The sequence below is a fragment of the Marmota marmota genome, unplaced genomic scaffold (assembly GCF_001458135.2).
Source record: "Marmota marmota marmota unplaced genomic scaffold, marMar, whole genome shotgun sequence".
NCBI lineage: Eukaryota > Metazoa > Chordata > Mammalia > Rodentia > Sciuridae > Marmota > Marmota marmota.
The window spans coordinates 25,063,338-25,082,059 of record NW_025999869.1 but is presented as its reverse complement, the minus strand read 5'-3'; the positions used below and the strand labels follow the sequence as shown (position 1 = coordinate 25,082,059).

Sequence of the window (18,722 nt, the reverse complement as noted above, 5' to 3'; positions counted from 1 at the left end):
AAAAAAAAGCTCAAGGGTAGTCACTGGGCTAATTAGAAAAGAGGAAAACACCTTCGAATTGGGAGACATGAGCTGGGTGCAGTGACACACACTTGTAATCCCAGTGACTCCAAAGCAGGAGGATCTTAAGTTTTGAGGGCAGCCTGGGCAATTTAGTAAAACCCTGTCTTTTAAAAAAAGTGGGGATGCTGAGGATGTAGCTCAGTGGTAGAACAGCCCTGGGCTCAATCCCCAATTTAAAAAAAAAAGACATGGGAATGCCCTGCTTATGCTAGGCTGAGCCTTCACTGAATCCACTTAGCACAGGATGGGGGGCAGTTGCAGTAGATGGGAGCAGTCAATGTCTGTTTCAAGAAAGGCTTAAGTCTGCCAGTTGTCTGGGAATGTATAACGGTATCCTGTCCTGTGAAGTCTCAGAAAACATGGTTGATTCTTGGCTAGCTGTGAGGGAAAACTGGCATGGTATTTGAAGTTGAATTTGGGTTTGCAATCTCAAGTCACTCTCTGGCCTCATAGGAACATGGTGGAGTGAGTTAGGAGGATTTGGATTTCCTTTTGGAAATCAGGTGGTTTTTGTGTTTTTCTTTTTTCCTAAAAGACTGGTCTAACAAAGTTGCCAAAGGACACCCCCCCCACACCACTATACAAAGGTTGCATTGTTTATGTATCCAGTGTACTCTAAGACACCAAATCAGATGCAACAACCCAGCCTTGCAGAAGCCCTGTTTAGAATGTATTTTTTGAAACAACTAGGCCAGTAGCCAGAGTGGAATTCTTTAAAATGGGACAGATGTCCAGAGAATGGTTGGTCTCCTGTAGCATCCTCCCACAAAGAAGTAAGACTGGGATTACAGCTTCCAGTGGCCTATTTTAAAGAAACACTACTCTAGAAGATGACTTTATAAATATTTTTAAAATATAAAATCCAAAAAGTTAAAGAAAAAACAATGCATAATGGTGGCTTAGTGGCTGTGCCTTGTGAAATTTTTTGCCCAGCATTTATCTAATGGCCAACTGATCTATCAGAGTGGTTTTTATGATCTCTTTCACATTCACAATAGGTCTCAGGAAGTTAGCAGTGTATTTTAACATGGTAATTGCCTTGTAAAAAGCATACTATAGATCAGCAATCAAACTAAACAGGTCTTTTATGAAAATAGGGAAAATCCTTTTTTTTTTTTGGTACAGGGGATTGAACCCAGGGGTGCTTAACCACTGAGCCACATCCCAGCCCTTTTTAAAAATAAATTTAGAGACAGGGTCTCAGTTGCTTAGGGCCTTACTAAATTGCTGAGGCTGGCTTTGAACTCTGTGATCCTCCTGCCTCAGCCTTCTGAGCCTCTGGGATTATAGGCTTGGGCCTACCGCACCCAGCAGGAAAAATACTTTTAGTACCCTAATAGACATAATCGTCGCCAGCAAAGAGTGCTATTAAAATCTTTTTTGTAGGACTTTATGATGATGGACAGTTGTAAGAGATTGATTGCTTTTATTTTCCTTGAAAACAGGATATCTTTTTTCTGCTCTCAGGGAAAAAGCCTAGTGTTCATATGCAACCATTTTGTTTTCAGCGTTTATAGGATAGCAGTTTCCAACTCATCACTTTAAGGGCACTGGAAAACAGGCTTTGCTGCATCAGTTGTGGGGTAAAGGTCTGTAGTCTTAAGTTTATTCTCAGCATGAGCCCAGCCTTAGGGGTGGGGGTCCACGTCCTTATAGGGTAAATGACAAGGGTGATCTCTAGTTTCTGTAGGTTGGAAGTCTTGGGAATATGTACACCATATTAGGCAATTAACCCCCAAGTTTTGTGACCGGAAAAGAAAAGGTAAATGTCATGCTGTTACCCAAACATCTTATTCCTCAGGGTCAGACTTTGAAAAACCCAGTAAAAAGTATCTTTATTCTCATGTTTTAAAAAGTTTTTCTTTGATGATGCATTAACAATACAAAAATATTTTGAACACTACATTGGTCCTTTTTTCTCAAGACTTTTTGCAACACTACACAAGAATAGGTGATCTTTGGATTCTGAGAAACCAGTGGCTAAAGTAGGTAACTAAAGGCTTTTTGTAAGGGTATATACGAGTACACAGACAGCCCTTTTTCTTTGGATTCAGGCTATGTACAATGAGAAGGCAAAAGGAAAAAAAAAAGTTAAATTAAAAGACTTGTTTCTCAAGGCTCAGGGTTGAAGCTTGGCTCAAAAATTGATTAAAGTAGGCTGTGGTGAAAACCTATGTCCACCACTAGAGGTTTCTGGGCTCCTTTAGTTTTAACAGTCCTCTTTCCTTCAGCCCCAAAGGGAAAAAAACAAGCTGGCCTGGTCTGAATGCTAGAAGGCAAGCTCTGGCTATTGGAGGAGGTTTTGGGTTTACTCTCTTAAATTGCCCAAGAGCTGGCTCAAGTGACATGGATGAGCTGGAAATGGAACTGTGAAAAAAAGACTGAATGGAGAGGGATACATACTAGATTTGGGCCATGACTTCTTTGAACTATTTGCCTGCATCACCTGGTGCCTGAGCTTTGGTGTCAGGGTTTCTTAAGTTGCTCAGGAACCCGCATTTGCCTGATAAGTTGTTAGGCCTAAACCTATTCCATTCCCTCCTCCTCTTCTAAGCTCCTGAGAATATACTAAGAGGCTTCCTCTGGTCCAGCTTATGAAGAGCAGCTGGTTTTCTGTAAACAGCTCCTCCATTCCCTTTGGAGAAGCATAGTCATCTTGAGCTTTGTGGTTGTGATCATGCTCAGATGATGTTTGATAAAACAGGTTATTCTTGATCCATGGAAGTGTCTGGTGTGGGAAGGGTGTGGCAGAGGAGGACAGATGAGGCATTTCTGTAGAGAATGTAGCTGAGCTTAGTCCTGCCCTTCTGTGACCTATAGCAGAAAAGCAAGGGAGACAAGGGTATCTGGCTAGTAAAGCACATGGTTTGGAGCGGGGTGGGGGACACCACAATGTAGGCTGCCACAGGAATCAGGATTCCCTTAATGAGACGACTGGCATTAATATGGTCCCACCACTTGAGAAGTTTGAATTGATGGCTTCACGTTCAGGCAGAAGTTGTTCAGCCTCTGAAATCTTCAGGGCATGGACACTACATGGAGTATTGGGAGGGCTGCTGGCCAGTTTCCATATGACTGGGGCTTCTTCTGCTTTCTCTAAAGGGATAGGCCTCTGGAGGAGGCCAGGAGTCCTGTGCATGCTAGGCCGCCTGCCTCTGAGATTCCTGTTGCTGTACTTGTGTGTTCTGCAGGGTGCTGTGAGGGGCCTGTGGTGGTCCAGGGGCAGGGAGACTGAGAATAGTGGAGAGACGTGGGGATGTTGGTGCCGACTCCACTGGGCTAGCAAGCAGTTCTGTGGGGAAGAGGGGCAGAAGGTATGAGGGTGAGTCTTGGGGAGCTGGGGACCTAGGGCAGTCTAGAGCACTGTCATCGGAAGGAACGGGGCTGGGGCAGCGGCCTTCTCCGGGTAAGTACCGAATGCATTTCTTTTTCCTCCTAGGAATAGTGAAGAGAGTTATCTGTAAACAGAGGGTAAATTCACAGTCATACACCAAAACCAAAAAATGCTGTCTTTGCACAGGTTGGCTGACCTCTTGTCCTCTCCCCATGACTTGGGTGATGGATGTGCTTATGTCCTCAAACCTGAATCAGCCCTGCAACTCTTGGGTTTGGCCCAGACTAGGTCAGGTGCAGTTTTCAGAACCACCACAAGGTGGGGACCTTTTGTAACTTGGCCTGTGGGGGCCCCCCTCCCCCCAAGGAAGCCATCTCCTAGTGTGGGTCTTTAAGCTTCTGTTTCATGTTTGTGGGGACTCAGATCTACATTAAGGCAAAGGACTGCAATGCCTGTAGTTCTTGGCTGAGCAATCCATGTCTTCAGCGCAGGGCTAAGGGGAGAAGAAGTGGACTGGGACTCTTGTATATTACAACCTAGAATTCTCAAAGCCACAGTTGGTCTTTTGAGTAGAACAGAATGATGAGGGCCTCATGTATGCACACGTGCCTCCATCCACTAACTTTTTTCTCCTTGCCCTTGAATAGGGACAATGATAGGCATACCAGAGGGCTGAACAAGTGTTCCATAGAGCCATTGACCTTACTGTCTGAGTACCCTCAGCCTTGGCTCTGTCAGGTATGGCCTAAAAAAGGCATCTTTAACCACTTGGTGGGTGAAACTTTTCATACCCATGATAAAAAACAGAAATTTAGTGCCACAGGGCTCTCTGGGTAAGATAGTCCAAGAGTAATGCTGCTTCTCTCTCCTAACCTCTCCAGCCCTCTGATCTCAGTAGGTATGAGAGAAGAAAATCATAGGCTGCCTGGCGACAAGGTTATTTAGGTGGTTGTCTGATGTTATCATTTCGTTTTTCTCAGATTTAAGGGCTTGGGATGGAACAGGCATGCGTCCCACTTTGAAGAAGTGGAAAGCCATAATGATTTTGAGGCCTAGGAGTAGGGGCTTAGGCTTCCTGAATGATATGTGACAGATCTGTCTGCTAAGGACCTACTAGGCCTGACTGGCACCAGAGCCATCTCTTTAAGTCTGCTTTCCTTTCTGGAACATTCTGCATGTCCTCCTCCATTGCTTTCACCTAGACCCAAGTGCTCTCACAATCTGTGTTCAATGTTCACTCCCATTCTTAGGAATCTCTTGGGTATGCCAGGGGGCTGAGGGACCAGAGGGGGCTGCAGGCCCAGCAGAACATGTGTAGTCAGGGAAGCAGCTTGAAGCAAAGGGAGAATGATGGTGGGGACAAACCCACCTGCAGGGACCACACCAATCCATCTGCTGGTTGAGGCCAAAGCGAGCACGACATTTCTTAGGCGAGCCAGTGTCTGCTCACAGCCATGCCAGAGGGGCAGAGCAGGGCAGAGGGCGAGCAGGCAGGCAGCAGGGCAGAGCAGGGCCCAGAAAGAAGAGGTAATATCAGTGTTAGCCAGTTATAGACATCCCACAGCCCCCACAAGCAGAATGGACCTCTCCATGGCACAGCCAGCCCCAGTGGGAGCCCTAGGCCCCAGAGCAAGGTTTTAGGAAAGGAGGTAACCCAGCTGGGCAATAGAGTCAGTGGGAAGAATGGTGAGGTGGAGTAAGGGTCCTCAGGCTGGCTCCTCTCTTTTGCTTGTGGGAACCCTTCTGACCTGGAGACTGCAGAGAAGCCCAGGGAGGCTCTTGGGATCCAGCCTTTTCTGCACTGGGGCTGTCCATCTCTTTCCCGACTGCCTGCCTATTTTATCCAGTTTTTCTTCATTCTTGCCAATGCCCAGTCTTTCTGACCCGAATTCCCTTAAGGGCTAAGGCTACAACTTACACTCTATGTGTAGCCTCAGAGAAAGAGCTGCAGACTTTGTCCGCACAGTCTCAATCCTAGTTTCCAGCTTCCCACTATAGGGGCAGCACAGCTGAGAAAGTCACGCATGTGAAGCAGGAATTCACCCACAGGAAGGAGACCTGCAGAGTGTGGGTTTCCTGGGTCCTCTACACAGAGCACTTTACATTGCCATGAGAAACCAGAGTAAGAGATGGGGATATGATGGTGGAGAAATTGCCAGGCACTAGCTAGCAGACTGTGTGACCTGGGCTGGGCCTGGGCCTTGGTCAGCTTCTGCCCAGACAGCCTGCTCCTCCTCCTCAGCAGAACTAGACAGCCAGCATACTCTGGCTTACTCCTGGAACCACATTGGCAATTACTTACCAGCTTTTCTGGTAGAGTTTAACCATAGGTAGGGCTGACAAAAGTGGAGGATATATCACCTGCTAAATGAAGACCCCTCTCCCCTGGGTGTCAAGGGGAGCTGGTCTTCCCTTGGATTTAGTATAGCTGTTCCTTGCTTGGGAATTTGACTTGTGAAATGCAGGCCTTCATTTCCAGAGGGCCCAGGCCCTGAAGGTTCCTGGCTGAGTGCTCTGCTAACCCCTCTGGGTCAGAGCAGAGCTGCTCTTAAAATGGGAGCATGGAGAGGAGCCTATACTACTGTTGAGGCAAGGCCTCACCTGTGGTAGATTCTTGATGCTTTTCCCTTGACCGCCTCTTCTTTTTCCCCTGCAGGGAAAAAAAGAAGGATACTTAGATCTGGGAGGTAGACACTGGGCTATCTGCAGCTACTGCCTAGCCTAACTACCCCTGGAATTCTGGACATTCACGCTCCTCCAACCTGGGGGTCCTATAGTTTCTTGATTGCAGTTCTTGCTAGGCTGCCATGGAGTACATTTAGGGGCTCTTCCCTCTCCCAATCTGGTCTACAATTTGAATGGCCCCTTCCCCTTCTTACTATGTGGCCCAAATACTGGCAACATCCCATGTGTGAATGGATTCTAGAGTGCAGAACAGGATGTGTGGGCTTGGCTTTAGGGTAGCTCCCCAGGCTTGCCTCTTCTGAGCCTTGGACTCTCCATGCCCCTACCTCCTCTATACCACATCTGTATTGGTCAGGACAGTAGCTCTGTTTTTCCACCTGAGATTGAGTCCTGAGACACAGTATTTTGAAGGTTCCCCTGCCCACCCTTGCTGGATGTGTTTGGCCACTCACGTAGTTGTCCCGCGCTGACCAGCCTGGGTATAGTTGCATGTGCAGCTGCCTTTCTTTACGGGCCAATTCATAATACTTGGCCTGTTCTTCCCTTGACAGTGCATGCCACTGCAGGGGTGGGGGGGAATGGGGTACATCACAGAGTCAGCAGGGTGAAAGGGATCAGAAGTCCCCCCAACCCACTTGCCCCATGGCCTCACCCTGCGACCTAGAATCTGGTTAATGGCGGCGCTCTCCTTGAGTGTGCACTCTGCAATGACCTTGGCTCTCATCTCCTTCATGTACAGCATGAACGCGTTGAGGGGCTTCTTAATGGTTGGCTTCTTAGCCTCCTTCTCTGCCTTGGATTCTGCTTGTGTCTTCCTAAGGGACAGATATCCAGACTGCTCAGGACCAAATCCCTCCCCGCTGATCACTGAGCACCTTCCTTGAGTGTGGGTGCATAAGTGTATGATCCTAAGGCTTTGTAAATGGACTCTTTTTTAGCTGACCCAAATGAATGAGCAGAGAGCTAAAACAGTGGTCAGTAGCCAGAGCCACAAGAAGGCTTAGAGGGGCCACCAGGCAGTTCTTGGGTCTGGTGGGAGGCATGTGTGACCTGGCTGACAGTAGATCTGCTCACTTGCCCATCTTATACCTTCTTGTTCCCCTTCACCCACAGAGTGTGTTTTTACTCACAAGCTGCGGTCATAGGGCTGCAGCTCCTGCTTCCCTGAGGTGGGCACAATGGCCGGGTGAGGGATGGCTGCTGGGTGACCAGGGACACCAGAGCCCAGCATCAAGGATGGGTGGGTAAACCTGGAAACAGGAAGAGAATTAACACTGAGCCAGGAATTATGGGCAGACCTTCAGACATACATGGAGGCCCATGCACAGTAGACAAGGACACAGAGGAACAGATTCCCCATCCCCACTGACCTGGACACACATATACAGAGATACATACAAATATCTGCTCCCGACACATTACACAGACACTGCAAAAATCCACGGATATGCCATTCGGGTGGTTACTAAATAGTCCCAAGTAGCTTTCAAATGTATCATCTTCTCCCCACCTGCCGCCACCAAGTCAGGCTGAAGAGCTGGGGGCTGCCTGTGGGCCTCCTCACTCCCACTTGACCCCCTCACCCCCTCCAGGGCCCTTTCCACACACAGCTAGCATGACCATTTAAAAGAATGCTGAAATTTTCCCACTGCCCACAGAATAAAATCCAGATTTTTCCCAAGTCCTGCACAGCCCTGCTTAAGCATCTATGCTGACATTTCTAGCTTCATTTCTACCCCATTTCCCAGCACTCTCCACCCATAGCTAAGCCCTGTTACAGCTGTTCCCTTTATCCCTGTCAGGAAATGTTAACCCTTTCCACAAGGCGCTCTCTGACCCATCAAGCCTGCTTGCAGTCTCCTTGGGGGCTTCCTGATTACCCACTGGCCCACTTATAGCTGTGCTGTATCTATACCTCCCACCCTGAGCTGGGAGCTCCAGTGGAACTAGAAATGACTGCTGAATTTCTTGCTGTTATATTCTTGACACCAGGTCTGTCACTGAGGGAATAAGCTAAATGAAAGGACACTTGTGCACTCACCTCCCAGCTTACTTCCTTACTGTTTTGTGGAGATCACTGTGCCCCTTGCTGCTTGCACAGGTATAGGATCCCTGAGCAGGCAACCCCCTGAAGGACAGAGGCTGGGGACACTTATGTAGAAGATGCTGCCTCAACTTGGGCAAAGCTCACGGGATGCCCCAGTAGGGATGCAGAACAGAGGTGAGTGCACACACATCTGCACACTGGCTGAGCTATGCATGCACTGCTATCCTGGCTTCTTTGTTGCTTTATTGCACATATGGCCTGGACAGGGGCCTCTTACACTCCTACCAGTTTTGCTGTCAGGCATTAGGGCAGCAGGGGGCTGCAGGATGACAGGCAGACAGATGGACAAACAACTAACACGGGGTAAGCACTGGCCTGAGCATGGCCTTGTGTGGGCACTTAAGCCTGGGCAACAGGAAGCAGGAGCCTGGCTGCAGGCGTAGGGGACTCACCTGGGGTAGGGGGTGCCAGGGGCTGCAGTGGGGGCAGGGAAGTGCTGTCTATATCCGCAGGAAGGGGACAGGGGGTAGAGAGGAGGGCTGGGCCTGTGGTTGGGAGAGACAGCTGTTAGCAGTCTGGCTGCTAACCAGACATGGGGAAAGCTTTTGTACCTTCTTGGCCTGACCCATAGTCTTTGAAACAGATTGGCTTCTGCTGGGATTACTTGTGGCATCTGCCACCAGGGGGCAACTTGTGCTTCACCTTGCCCTTATTTCACTGGACCAGCTTGTGCTTAAGGGCTGGAAATGCTATTCTCCTGGGACCCAGCTTAGCAGGCTTCCTGGGGCCCCTCTAGCCTGTCTTCTAAATTTCCTTGATAATATAGGGCTGATACCTGTACAAGGGCCTCTCATCCTCTACTGATAATGTCTGGATTGCTTTTCTGCTTCAATTTGCTTGCTTTCACTCTTTGTTTATCCTTTGGGTCTTGTTTGGCTGTCACTCTTTTCTCCAAAAGCCCAGAGATTCCAAGCTAGATAAGGTACCCCTATGGGCTCCTACAGCCCCCATCCAAAGCAATGCTAACAGTGCACTGTGACTGCCTGGCTTCTTGCCTGGATCACTGGGCAAACTGAGTTTGGAGAGGTCAGGGACCTAAGGATCAGACAGCTGAAGCAGTGCTTCCCTGACACCCATAACCCTACCTGGCACACAGTAAGGCTCAGTTCAGAGTCTGGCAGCCAAGTGCTGCCTGGTAAGAGCTAAGAACATAGGGCTCTCCCTCCCTGTCCCTAAAGACCTTCATTAGAGCCTAAGTGGGTAAATATCCCCTCTAGGCTCAAGTCTCTTGGCCTTGGAGCTACTAGCCTACAGTACTCTAGGGAGTTAACTGGGGATTGAACTCAGGGGCGCTTAACCACTTAGTGACATCGCCAGCCCTTTTTCTATATTTTATTTAAAGACAGGGTCTCACTGAGTTCCTTAAGGCCTTACTAAGTTGCTGAGGCTGGCTTTGAACTCGAAATCCTCCTGCCTCAGGCTCCTGAGCCGCTGGGATTACAGGTGTGTGCCACCGCGCCTGGCCTAAGCACTGTCATCCCATCTTGATATCCTGAGGATAGTCCAGATTTGTATTTATAATGGCACTTTGTCCAAAGAGAATCTGGGAATGAAGGAGTGTGCTGAACATGGGTGTAGGGTAAGGGAAAGGGGGCATGCTGCACCTTTGGCCTTCCCTACCCTTCCTGGGAAGCCAACTTTTCCTTCCGCTGGTTGACTGCTCTACTCCAGAGAGGCTATCTGCACAGGTAACGTTATGGGTGACAAGTAAATGACTAAGTGGCCTGCGAAGACCCCATTTAAGCTGAGGATAGATCCTTTGGCCCACAGTCAGGCCTTCTGACTTGGGTCCAGGCTGGCTTTTTCTGGCCTAGCCTTAGTACACCCTCCAAACAGGCTGGTCAGGGGCTTGAGCTCAATCAGGTACCATAGGGACAAGGGGAACCTGCTGTTCAAGCAGCTCAGCCATGGAAGAGACCAGCCAACAGCAGGTGTTGAGGCTAGTGGGAAGTGTCCCTCTGCCCACCAGGCAGCTGAGAAGCAGCACCCTCTCTGTTGGCTATTCATGCTGTCACCTCCCTACTCAGGCCTACCTTTTCTTCCTCACATACTCATATGGCTCTGGAGGTCCCTAAGCAGTCCAGAGTTCTCCCATGATGGAGAGTTCAGGTTTCATAGGGCTGGAACCAACAGCCAGCTCTCTGGTCTCTCTAGAGGAAATATGTCAACCAACCACAAGAACCCCTAGCTCAGAGCAGGTTGGGATACAATTGCTGGTCATCCTATGGTGTTTGTAAAGAACATGGAAGGGCAGGCAACGTTCAACCACCACACAGTGCCTCCTTCCCCTTCCCACTGGGCCCATACTCACCAGCTCACAGTATGAGGGAGCTGTCCCATGCTGCTTGAGGTCAGAGAGTAGAAGCCAGAGAGGTCAGGGGTCTGCAGAGGCCTGTGAACTCCTGCCATGGAGAGGAGCCAAGTAACTGGGCTAGCTTGATCTGGGGGTGACTTCAGCAGTTCCTGCATCCTAGAGCAACCTCTCTTTGTTAGAGGTCCAGACAAACTGGTTTGTTTAGGACTATCCCAGCATGATAACAGTGGCCTTCTGACAGGCAAGGGAACCAAGGGCAGAGGGGTTGGGTGACTCTCCGGAGTGCACTGGTTGACCAGTAGGCAGTCACTCAGGAGGTGGTGGCTAGGCCTCACCATTCCCTGGGCCACTGAAGCTCTGCAGTTGGAGCCTCTCTGCTGGGGGCTCTGCCTGGCTTTCTGACCAGGAGGTAGGCCCTAGTCGAGAGGAACCTTACCTGGAATGCCAGGCCTCCCCCCTACTAACCAGTCCCCCAGGTTTGAGTCAGCAGGTTTCCTACAGCTGACAATAGATTTCAGAATGACTTTGGCTGAGGGGAGGTGAATCAGCCATCACAACCACCACTTTCCATTTTCTCACTAGGACAGGAAGCTGCTCATAGTGATCAGAAGCTCACACTGCCACTGGGGCAGGCTTCTACCCCAACTTTAAGGCTTCATATTCTGACCTGGCACCATCTACCCAGTCCTCTGGTTTCCTCAGACTCCCCAAATTATCTTTCTGGCATTTTCTTTGGACCCTTGTTTTGCACAGCCTCAGGTTCTCTCATTATAAAATAGAAGGCCTTAGGCTGTTCACATCAGACCCCTCCCTATTCCAGGCCCATACCTTGTTTCTGGTTGATGTCCGAAGGTGCAGGTGTGGGGTGTGGGCTGCTGAAATGTTCGTAGAGAGGAGACAGTTGGGGGACACTGTGGGTTGGCTGATTGGCCTTGTTCTGAAAAATTAGGAGGGCAGGTGAACCTGGGGAGTCCTGAAGGAGGAAGTCATGAGGGTAGGGACATGCATATAGGCAGAGCTGCAGTGAGCAGTGTGGGCAGCTCAACTGTCAAAGAAGTGGTGCTAGCCAAAACCACAGGCCTCAGGGAAGAAGGCATCCACCACTCAACCCACCCTGTGTCCAGCAGTGCAGTCTTCTGCCCTTTAGCCCCCACACTTTGCCCAGGTAATCAAAACCTCTTGGATTTTCTGGGCACTCAGTTCCCAGAGGCATATCTCTCCTGTCTGGGAAATCTTCCTAGCCTACTTTCCCAGAGAATATCCAGCTTGTTTGAGAACCAGTGGCTTGTTTATAAGGGCTACTCACAGCCACCAGCCCCAGGCAGCAAGGCTTAGAGCTTTTCCTCTTCCAGCCCCTAGACTGGGGGTCCTGAGTCTGACCCTTAGCCCCACCTCAGTGCTAACTGGATATGGTGATACCAGGCAGGACCTCCCCACCTTGGTCCCCTAACTCAAGAGAGGTGGGGCCAACCTGCCCAGCCCCCAGTCTTCCGGTTTCCTCAGCACTCTTACTTTCCTCAGGACTCTCACTTTTCACATTAGGCGCACAGCTCTTTGTCCTGAAATGACTCAGTCAGCAGGCTGGGGGAAAGGGCTCTCTATATAACCCAGCCACAGGGAGTCACTGCCATGCCCAAGGCCCAGCTCTGCATGTCCTCAGTGCACACCTACGCAGGCCAGAGCTCTGGAGACTCATCATCCAGTCAAGGCTCAGCTTCCCACTCAGAATGTTTCTGGGGATGCTGCTGGCTAAGAGTACAGATGAGTGATCTCAGACCCGTGGCACAGAAGAAAGAGGGGACATCTTTTGGGGCAAGACAGTAATGAGAAGGTGGTTGTATTCTGGCCTCCTAGGGTAAAATTCCCTGCCAGGTGAATTTAACCAGATTCTTTCAGATCTTCAGTTTCCTCTCCTGGTAATGGCTGGAGCCTAGCACAGGTTCCTTGGTACTTGTCTATTGGGGGTCCAGGGTAAGGATGTAGGGAAAGCTAGGTATGAGCCCCAGTATAACCAGGAAGTGAAGCTCCCAGCTGGGCACAGGCTCCCACAGCAACATCAACAGCCCTGGCCTGCCATCTGCCCCTGCATTCCTGCCTCCAGGCTATAAGCTGCACCAGTTCTTTTGCCCCAGGCAGACAGGAGCTGATGTCCTGATAGATGGCTAGCAATAGGTAAAGAGGTAGGCTGGGACAGGTGTGGGATGTGTGGACACATGTGATATCCATCAGACACTGAGTACCTACCACATGCCAGGCACTGTGCCAAGCACCTCACAAGTCCAATTTCATCCCTACCAAAGTGCACACGGGCTGCCACTTCTATCTAAATCCTCCCCTAACTACCAACTCATGTCTCACTCCCTTTTATAGAAACCCCAGCAGGCCTAGCCTCTAGTTCTCAGCTCTCATTCTTCCTTCAACCCGTTCCTCTACCAGAAACTACTATCAAGGTCCCCAATGACTTCCACAATTCTGAACTCTCAGGTCAATTCTGTCTTCATTTTACCTGATTTCTTAGCAGCATCAGACACAATTGGTTTCTCCCTCCTTTTTGAAGCCGAGTTTCTTCGCTTAGCTTTCAGAATGCTACACATTTGCCTAATTTCCCTCCAACTCCACAGGCCCACTTTTTCTGACTCCCCAATACCTTTCTCTTCCAGGCTCTTGCTTTAAACATCTTCATCCAATGACTCCACATTTCTATCTCCAGACCCACTTCTCATGGGACTCCACATTCCAAATGCCTATTCAACTCTGCTTGGAGGTCTAAAATGCCCCCCAAACTCAACATATCCAAATCAGAACTTTTGACTTTCTACTCCATATGCTCCTCTCTTCCTCAGTTGATAACTCCAACCTGAAGAGTTGCTCAGACCAGAAACCTTGGAGTCGTCCTTGATTCTTCTCTTTCTCATACCCCGTGACCAACTTTCTACCTCAAAATCTAGAATCTGCTAGGTGCAGTGGCATGCACCTGTAATCCCAGCTACTCATAAGGCTGAAGCAGGAGGATCACAAATTTGAGGTCAGCCTTGACAACTTAGCAAGATTCTGTCACAAAATAAAAAAAGCTGGGAGAGTACTCTAGGTTTCAATTTCTGCCAAAAATATTAATTAATTAATTAAAAAATAAATAAATCTAGAATCCACCTACTTTTACCTTCTTCCCTGTCCCCCACCTAGTCCAAGCTGTTGTCACTTCTCACCTGGACAATTGCAGCAGTCTCCTCCCTGTCCCCTCTGCCAGTCTTCCCTCTAATAGCCAAATAAGTCAGGTCATGTCACTCATCTGCCTAAATCCTCCAGTGGCCTCCCTAACTGTTTTCCTCACCTGGGGCTTGCAAAGCTCTGTGTGAGGCTCCCTCTGGCATCTTCCACTCTTCTTGCTTATAATACCCAGGATTACCCATAGGTGTTTCAGCCTCCAGCATCCTTCTCCATCCTCTGATATGAAGTCAGTTGGGAAGCAGAAGCTAAGCATCTATTCAAGTAAGAAACTTCCTAGAAATCCCTGAGGTCTTTTTGTCCTAACAGGTTCCCAGAACAGCACTAACCAGATGGTAGGCTTTGGCAGCTGAGGGCAGGGAAACTGGGCACAAAGGAACATTAGACCCTGGCAGAAAGCATTCCACCATTCACTATCTAAAGGTACAAACGCCTGGAGCCAGCCTCAGCTCCCCAGGTGGGATGACACCTCTACAGTTGCCTCCAGAATCAGGAGGTTTTCAAGTCTACACTCCTGCTTCAGAGAAGGCGCTACCATCCAAACTTGGCTCTGGCTCCTTAACCTTTAGGACTGAGGAGACCTGGGTAGCTTAGAGGGAAAGCTGGGTATGGACAGCTCTGACCCTGAAAAACCTTAGGAGCAGGGCCTGGAATCCAAGGTGCCAGCTTTAGGAAGACAGTCCTATGCACTCTGCCCAGAGCCGCTGCAAGGCAGCAAGAGGGTGGCTTGCCCCAGGTCACAGCACAGCTCAGGCTGGGCCTGTGGAACCTCAGAGAAAACAGCTCAAACTATAGCTGCTGGCCTGCTATGTATGCACGTGACAAGGCAGTGGAATGATGGGAGTTCTGGGGGAAATGGGTTTGTCCTATCTACCAACCTTCCCTGGGAACAGGGGAAAAGCCTCATTAAGCAGGAGCCTCCAGCCAAACCACAGAAGTGCTGGGTGGGCAGGGGTGGGGCAGAGAGCTTACTGGCAGTTGGAGGGCCTGGGGTGGCCAGTCCTTTCCATGCTCATGCAAGCTGCCTCCAAGCCTCACTCCCCAGCCCCCTCCGTATCTAGTGGTAGTAGCCAGAGATGAACCCTCTAGCACAGGGCCCCTTGTTCCCCTTGCCCGTTCCAGGGCTCCAGCACAAGACTGTCCCAGGGTCAGGCTTCCAGAAAACAGGGTGGGGTCACTTATGGTAACCATGCCCAGCCCCCAAGGGAGGGAGGCAGGCCTGGATGGACTGTCCCCACCAGTCCCTGAGTGCCTCAAGAGCACAACCTCATCTCTCTTACTCTGAGAGCAGAGTACACAGTAAGGGCTTAGAGCATGATGGGATGCATTAATACATAAGTAATGTCTGTACTCTTCTCTCAAGATACCCCAGGTCCCTGTTCTTTGCCTTTGCCTGAGCCCTCATGGCCCCTCCCACCAGCCTGTGGCACTTCAGGACAGGTCCAGGACTCAGACCCTAAGGCTGTCTGAGAGTCACCCATCAGTCCCCACCAATACTGTCCAGCTTCCTGCTGGATGCTTGGACCCAGCTCACCCCCAGAAGAGGTGGTCCTTCCTGATGCTACATTGTTCTTACTGCTCAAAGACCTTTCTCCACATCTACTCAAGTCTACCATCCCAAAGGTGCTCCTCCCTTTTAGGGACACTTTCCATAGGCTAGAAATTTCTCATCTGGTGCTCTAGTGTGTCGTCCTCTTTTTTTGCAGGTTGAAGTCAGGAAAGGGCCAGGCAGAGGGAGGTGGAAATGGGGGACTCTTGAGGTAGGTGTCTGCTCTGGAGTTGATCTTGGGTCTGGCTGGGCTGCCCCTGCCTCCTCCCAACCCCCCCCCACTTCCTGCAGGCTCAGGTGAAAAATAAACACAGTCGGCATTTTCCCTGCAGACCGCAGCGGTCTGCTGTGCTCACAAGCTGTGTGCACGCTGAGAGCCCCTGCCACCACCAGCAGAGAAACTCCCTCGCCTCTGACGGTTGACTCTGAAAACCCCCAAACACTTGAGCCCCACAACACTTTCCCAGCGAAGAAAGTTGCTGTTTCCTCTGGGCTCGAGCCTAAGAGGTTAGAGGAGCATGATCTGCCTAACCAGGCCCTCCCAAGAAGGCCTCCTTATGGCAGGGACTGCAGGAGAAGAACCTCTCACATACCAGGATCCATCAGCATGCGTGATTGTTCAGGTGTACAACTGAGCTCCTACTCTGTACCAAGCAAAAGACTGAAGCCCAGAAGAGCATTTACTAGTGACAGCTGAATGCTGAGTGTTTACCATGTGACAGGCCCAGTCCTGAGCACCTGAGTTTAACTAGGATATTCCTAAAACAAATCTATGACACGGATAGTTACTATCCTCATTTGATTGATAAAGAAACTGAATTTCAAGGTCACACACAGTAAGTGGCAGAGCTAGGATGTCACCTACTGCACTGCTGGGGCCTTGTTGTTGTGGACAGAATAAGCTGCGGGGGGGGGGGATGCAGTGGGGGGGCACTGTACTAGTCCTAGAGCCAGTGCTCTAGTTCCGAGCCAGTGCTTTCCTGACCCAAAAAATGCTCTAGAGGTCAGGGACCCTTGGTATGAGTTCTGGCGACACCTGCCTGCCAGGGCCACTGGCACTGGGAGCCCATCTGATGGTGATATTTGGATATGGCCCTAAGGTCCTAGCCATCACACCCCAGTTATGCTGGCCTGCTGTGGCGTAGTAGGGGTGCCTCCAGCTTGCCAGATACCTCTGCTGTCCAGGCTCTGTACTCAGCAGACATTCACTGAAGATTTGTGGGATGAAGGCCTTTAGAATTCTCAGTGCCCCCCAGACCTTCTGCATGCCCCTGTGTACTCATCTGCCACTGTGACTTCAAATCTTTCAAGCTCCTCAGTCAAAAGGCTGTTCTTGATGCATGCCATGGAGCTGGGGAGAGACCCTTGGGAAAAAAAGTCTGTGGAAGGAATGGCAGAGCCACACCTCAGGCCTTGTGCTCCTTCCAGGGACAGACACTGACTAGACAGAAGGGTGGGTATTGCTATGGTTATTGTTCTGCTTGGCAAGTGCACAGAGGTGAAGCTGAGTAATATAAATGCCAAATGTGACAAGCCACGTGAGGCTGGCATTTTATATTCCCATTTCATACACGTGGGAAGTGAAGCTTGGGGAGGTGAGAAAGTTGCCTGTGTCATACAGTACTCCATCACCCTGTTCTGAGTTTTCAGGTCTGCAAGGATGCCAGAGAGCCACACCCTCTCCTTTGCCCTCCTCTTGCTCCATGCTTCAGCCATGGAGGACTACTGGCTCCAGAGACCATGCTGTGCCCTCTGCCCAGGGCACTCTTTCCCAACTCATCTTGGCCAATTCCTATCCATCTTGCAGGGCTCATATAAATGAGATTTCTTTCTAGAAGCCTTTCCTGTCCTCCTGTCTAAGGAGAGTTCTCTGCTGTACCTCCACTGCAACACCGACCACACCTTGCTGTAGTTGCTTGTGTCCTTGTCTGCCTCCTGCCCAGCCTTAGGTCTGGGATTATACTCTGCATTGTTTTTATTGAAAGAATGAAAGCGAACCCTCAAGGCTGGGTCTAGCAGTGTGGAGGCATGGGGGTGGGATGGTGCTTCGGGAAACATGGCAGCATTAGGTACAACAATCTAGGCTGGGACTGGGCATAGTGTCACAATAGCACAAAGGTTTGGAGGCTGGGAGAAGCTGGGATCACTGTTTAGGGTCAGGGAACATCCCACCTAGCAGCCAAGACTCCTTGGTCTCCTCCCCATTCCCACTGCCTCTGGGAGTTAGAATGACCAAAGGCTAGTTCATACAGTGCCTATGTACAAATTAGAAAACACCCTCTTCTTGTGGAGAGAAACCTGTCCAGTTCCTCTGGGGTATCCCAAGAGTCACTCTTTCAAAAGGCCTCCTTCAATTCTCACTTCTCTTGCCTGCATTGCCGGGAACTAGGCTCCAGGGACTGACCCTGATCAGTTCCAGGGGCTCGTTTCCTGGCTCCAGACAGCCCTGCAGCCCTCTCAGGCCTGTGTCTGGAGCCACTATCCAGAACCAGTGGTGCTTAAATGCTCCAGTCTGGGTAGTTGCTGAGTAGGATGCTCTCTGAGGCCAGGGTCATGAGAACGAACTTCCCAGAAGGTGGCAGGTCCCCTAAACCTTCAAAAGATTCTTGATTTGTGGGCTCCTGCAGACCCCACCTCTGCTGATATACCCAGCGGGGCCTGGAGGACCAGGCTGCTAGAGCCCTCACTCATGCTCTTTTATCCTCAGCCCCCGCTCCTGGCCCTACTGCCCAGGACATGGTGCTCCAGAGGACAGCCCGAAAGCTTCTCGCCCACAGCACGCTGGACGCCCTGTGCCAGACGCCCACCACAGAGCACAGAGCCACAGCCATGAGGCCAGCTGACCTGGAAGGGCTAGGGGATGGCTAGGCCACACCCTCCTGGACCAGGAGGCTTCAGTCCCACCTGCTGAAACAAGCTGTTGCCATGGTAACAGAACCCTGCCAGGTGTGTGTGGCCAGTCCACCAGCTGCCTGGCCTTGACATCAGATAACAGGGCCTGCCACAGCAGAGGTGAGGACTAGAGTCCCTACACGCAGGGTTGGCAAAAACCACAGGCCAGCTCTAGAGGCACCCTCAAAGCTAGCTGAATCCTGCTGAGCTGCCTGGCCTGGCCCATGGCCTCTCGTGGTTTCTATGCATTCGTTTACTTGCATTTTCCTTCCTCCTCTTTGAGGTGAACGCCCCTCAGGACAGGATGTTTTCAGAGGAAAATATAAGCTTCCGGGAGCTGCTGCAGCTGAGCTGCTAGTTGATGCTACCAACATATTGTTGGGGACTCTACAGCAGCCAGGCAATGGGCGTCCCCCTAGCCCAAGTGGTTACTCACCGAGCTCCTCCTCGGTACCCTGCCATCCAGGAGCCTGCCATGGACCAAGGCAAGCCAGAGCACTGCCTCAGCCCAGCTTCGCCTGAAGGAAAGGAAGGGGCAGCAGGGAAAGGAACC

The 18,722-nt window shown here is 50.5% G+C and overlaps 1 protein-coding gene across 8 annotated transcripts in view; it reads right to left on the bottom strand.

The window, feature by feature from the left end:
• Nucleotides 1-3,007: 3,007 nt before the first annotated feature.
• Tcf7 (transcription factor 7) overlaps nt 3,008-18,722 on the bottom strand; it is a 29,219-nt gene continuing 13,504 nt past the window's right edge. The window contains exons 2-10 of one of the 8 annotated variants that reach the window (XM_015492762.2): nt 11,332-11,440; nt 10,501-10,591; nt 8,582-8,674; nt 7,213-7,332; nt 6,735-6,897; nt 6,535-6,642; nt 5,999-6,047; nt 3,478-3,498; nt 3,008-3,355 (exon numbers count right to left, since the gene is read on the bottom strand). In XM_015492762.2, the coding sequence (XP_015348248.1) occupies nt 3,204-3,355; nt 3,478-3,498; nt 5,999-6,047; nt 6,535-6,642; nt 6,735-6,897; nt 7,213-7,332; nt 8,582-8,674; nt 10,501-10,591; nt 11,332-11,440 (906 nt within the window). In that variant the 3' untranslated portion in view covers nt 3,008-3,203. The other 7 variants (XM_048783651.1, XM_015492761.2, XM_048783630.1 and 4 more) reach the window with 7 other exon arrangements.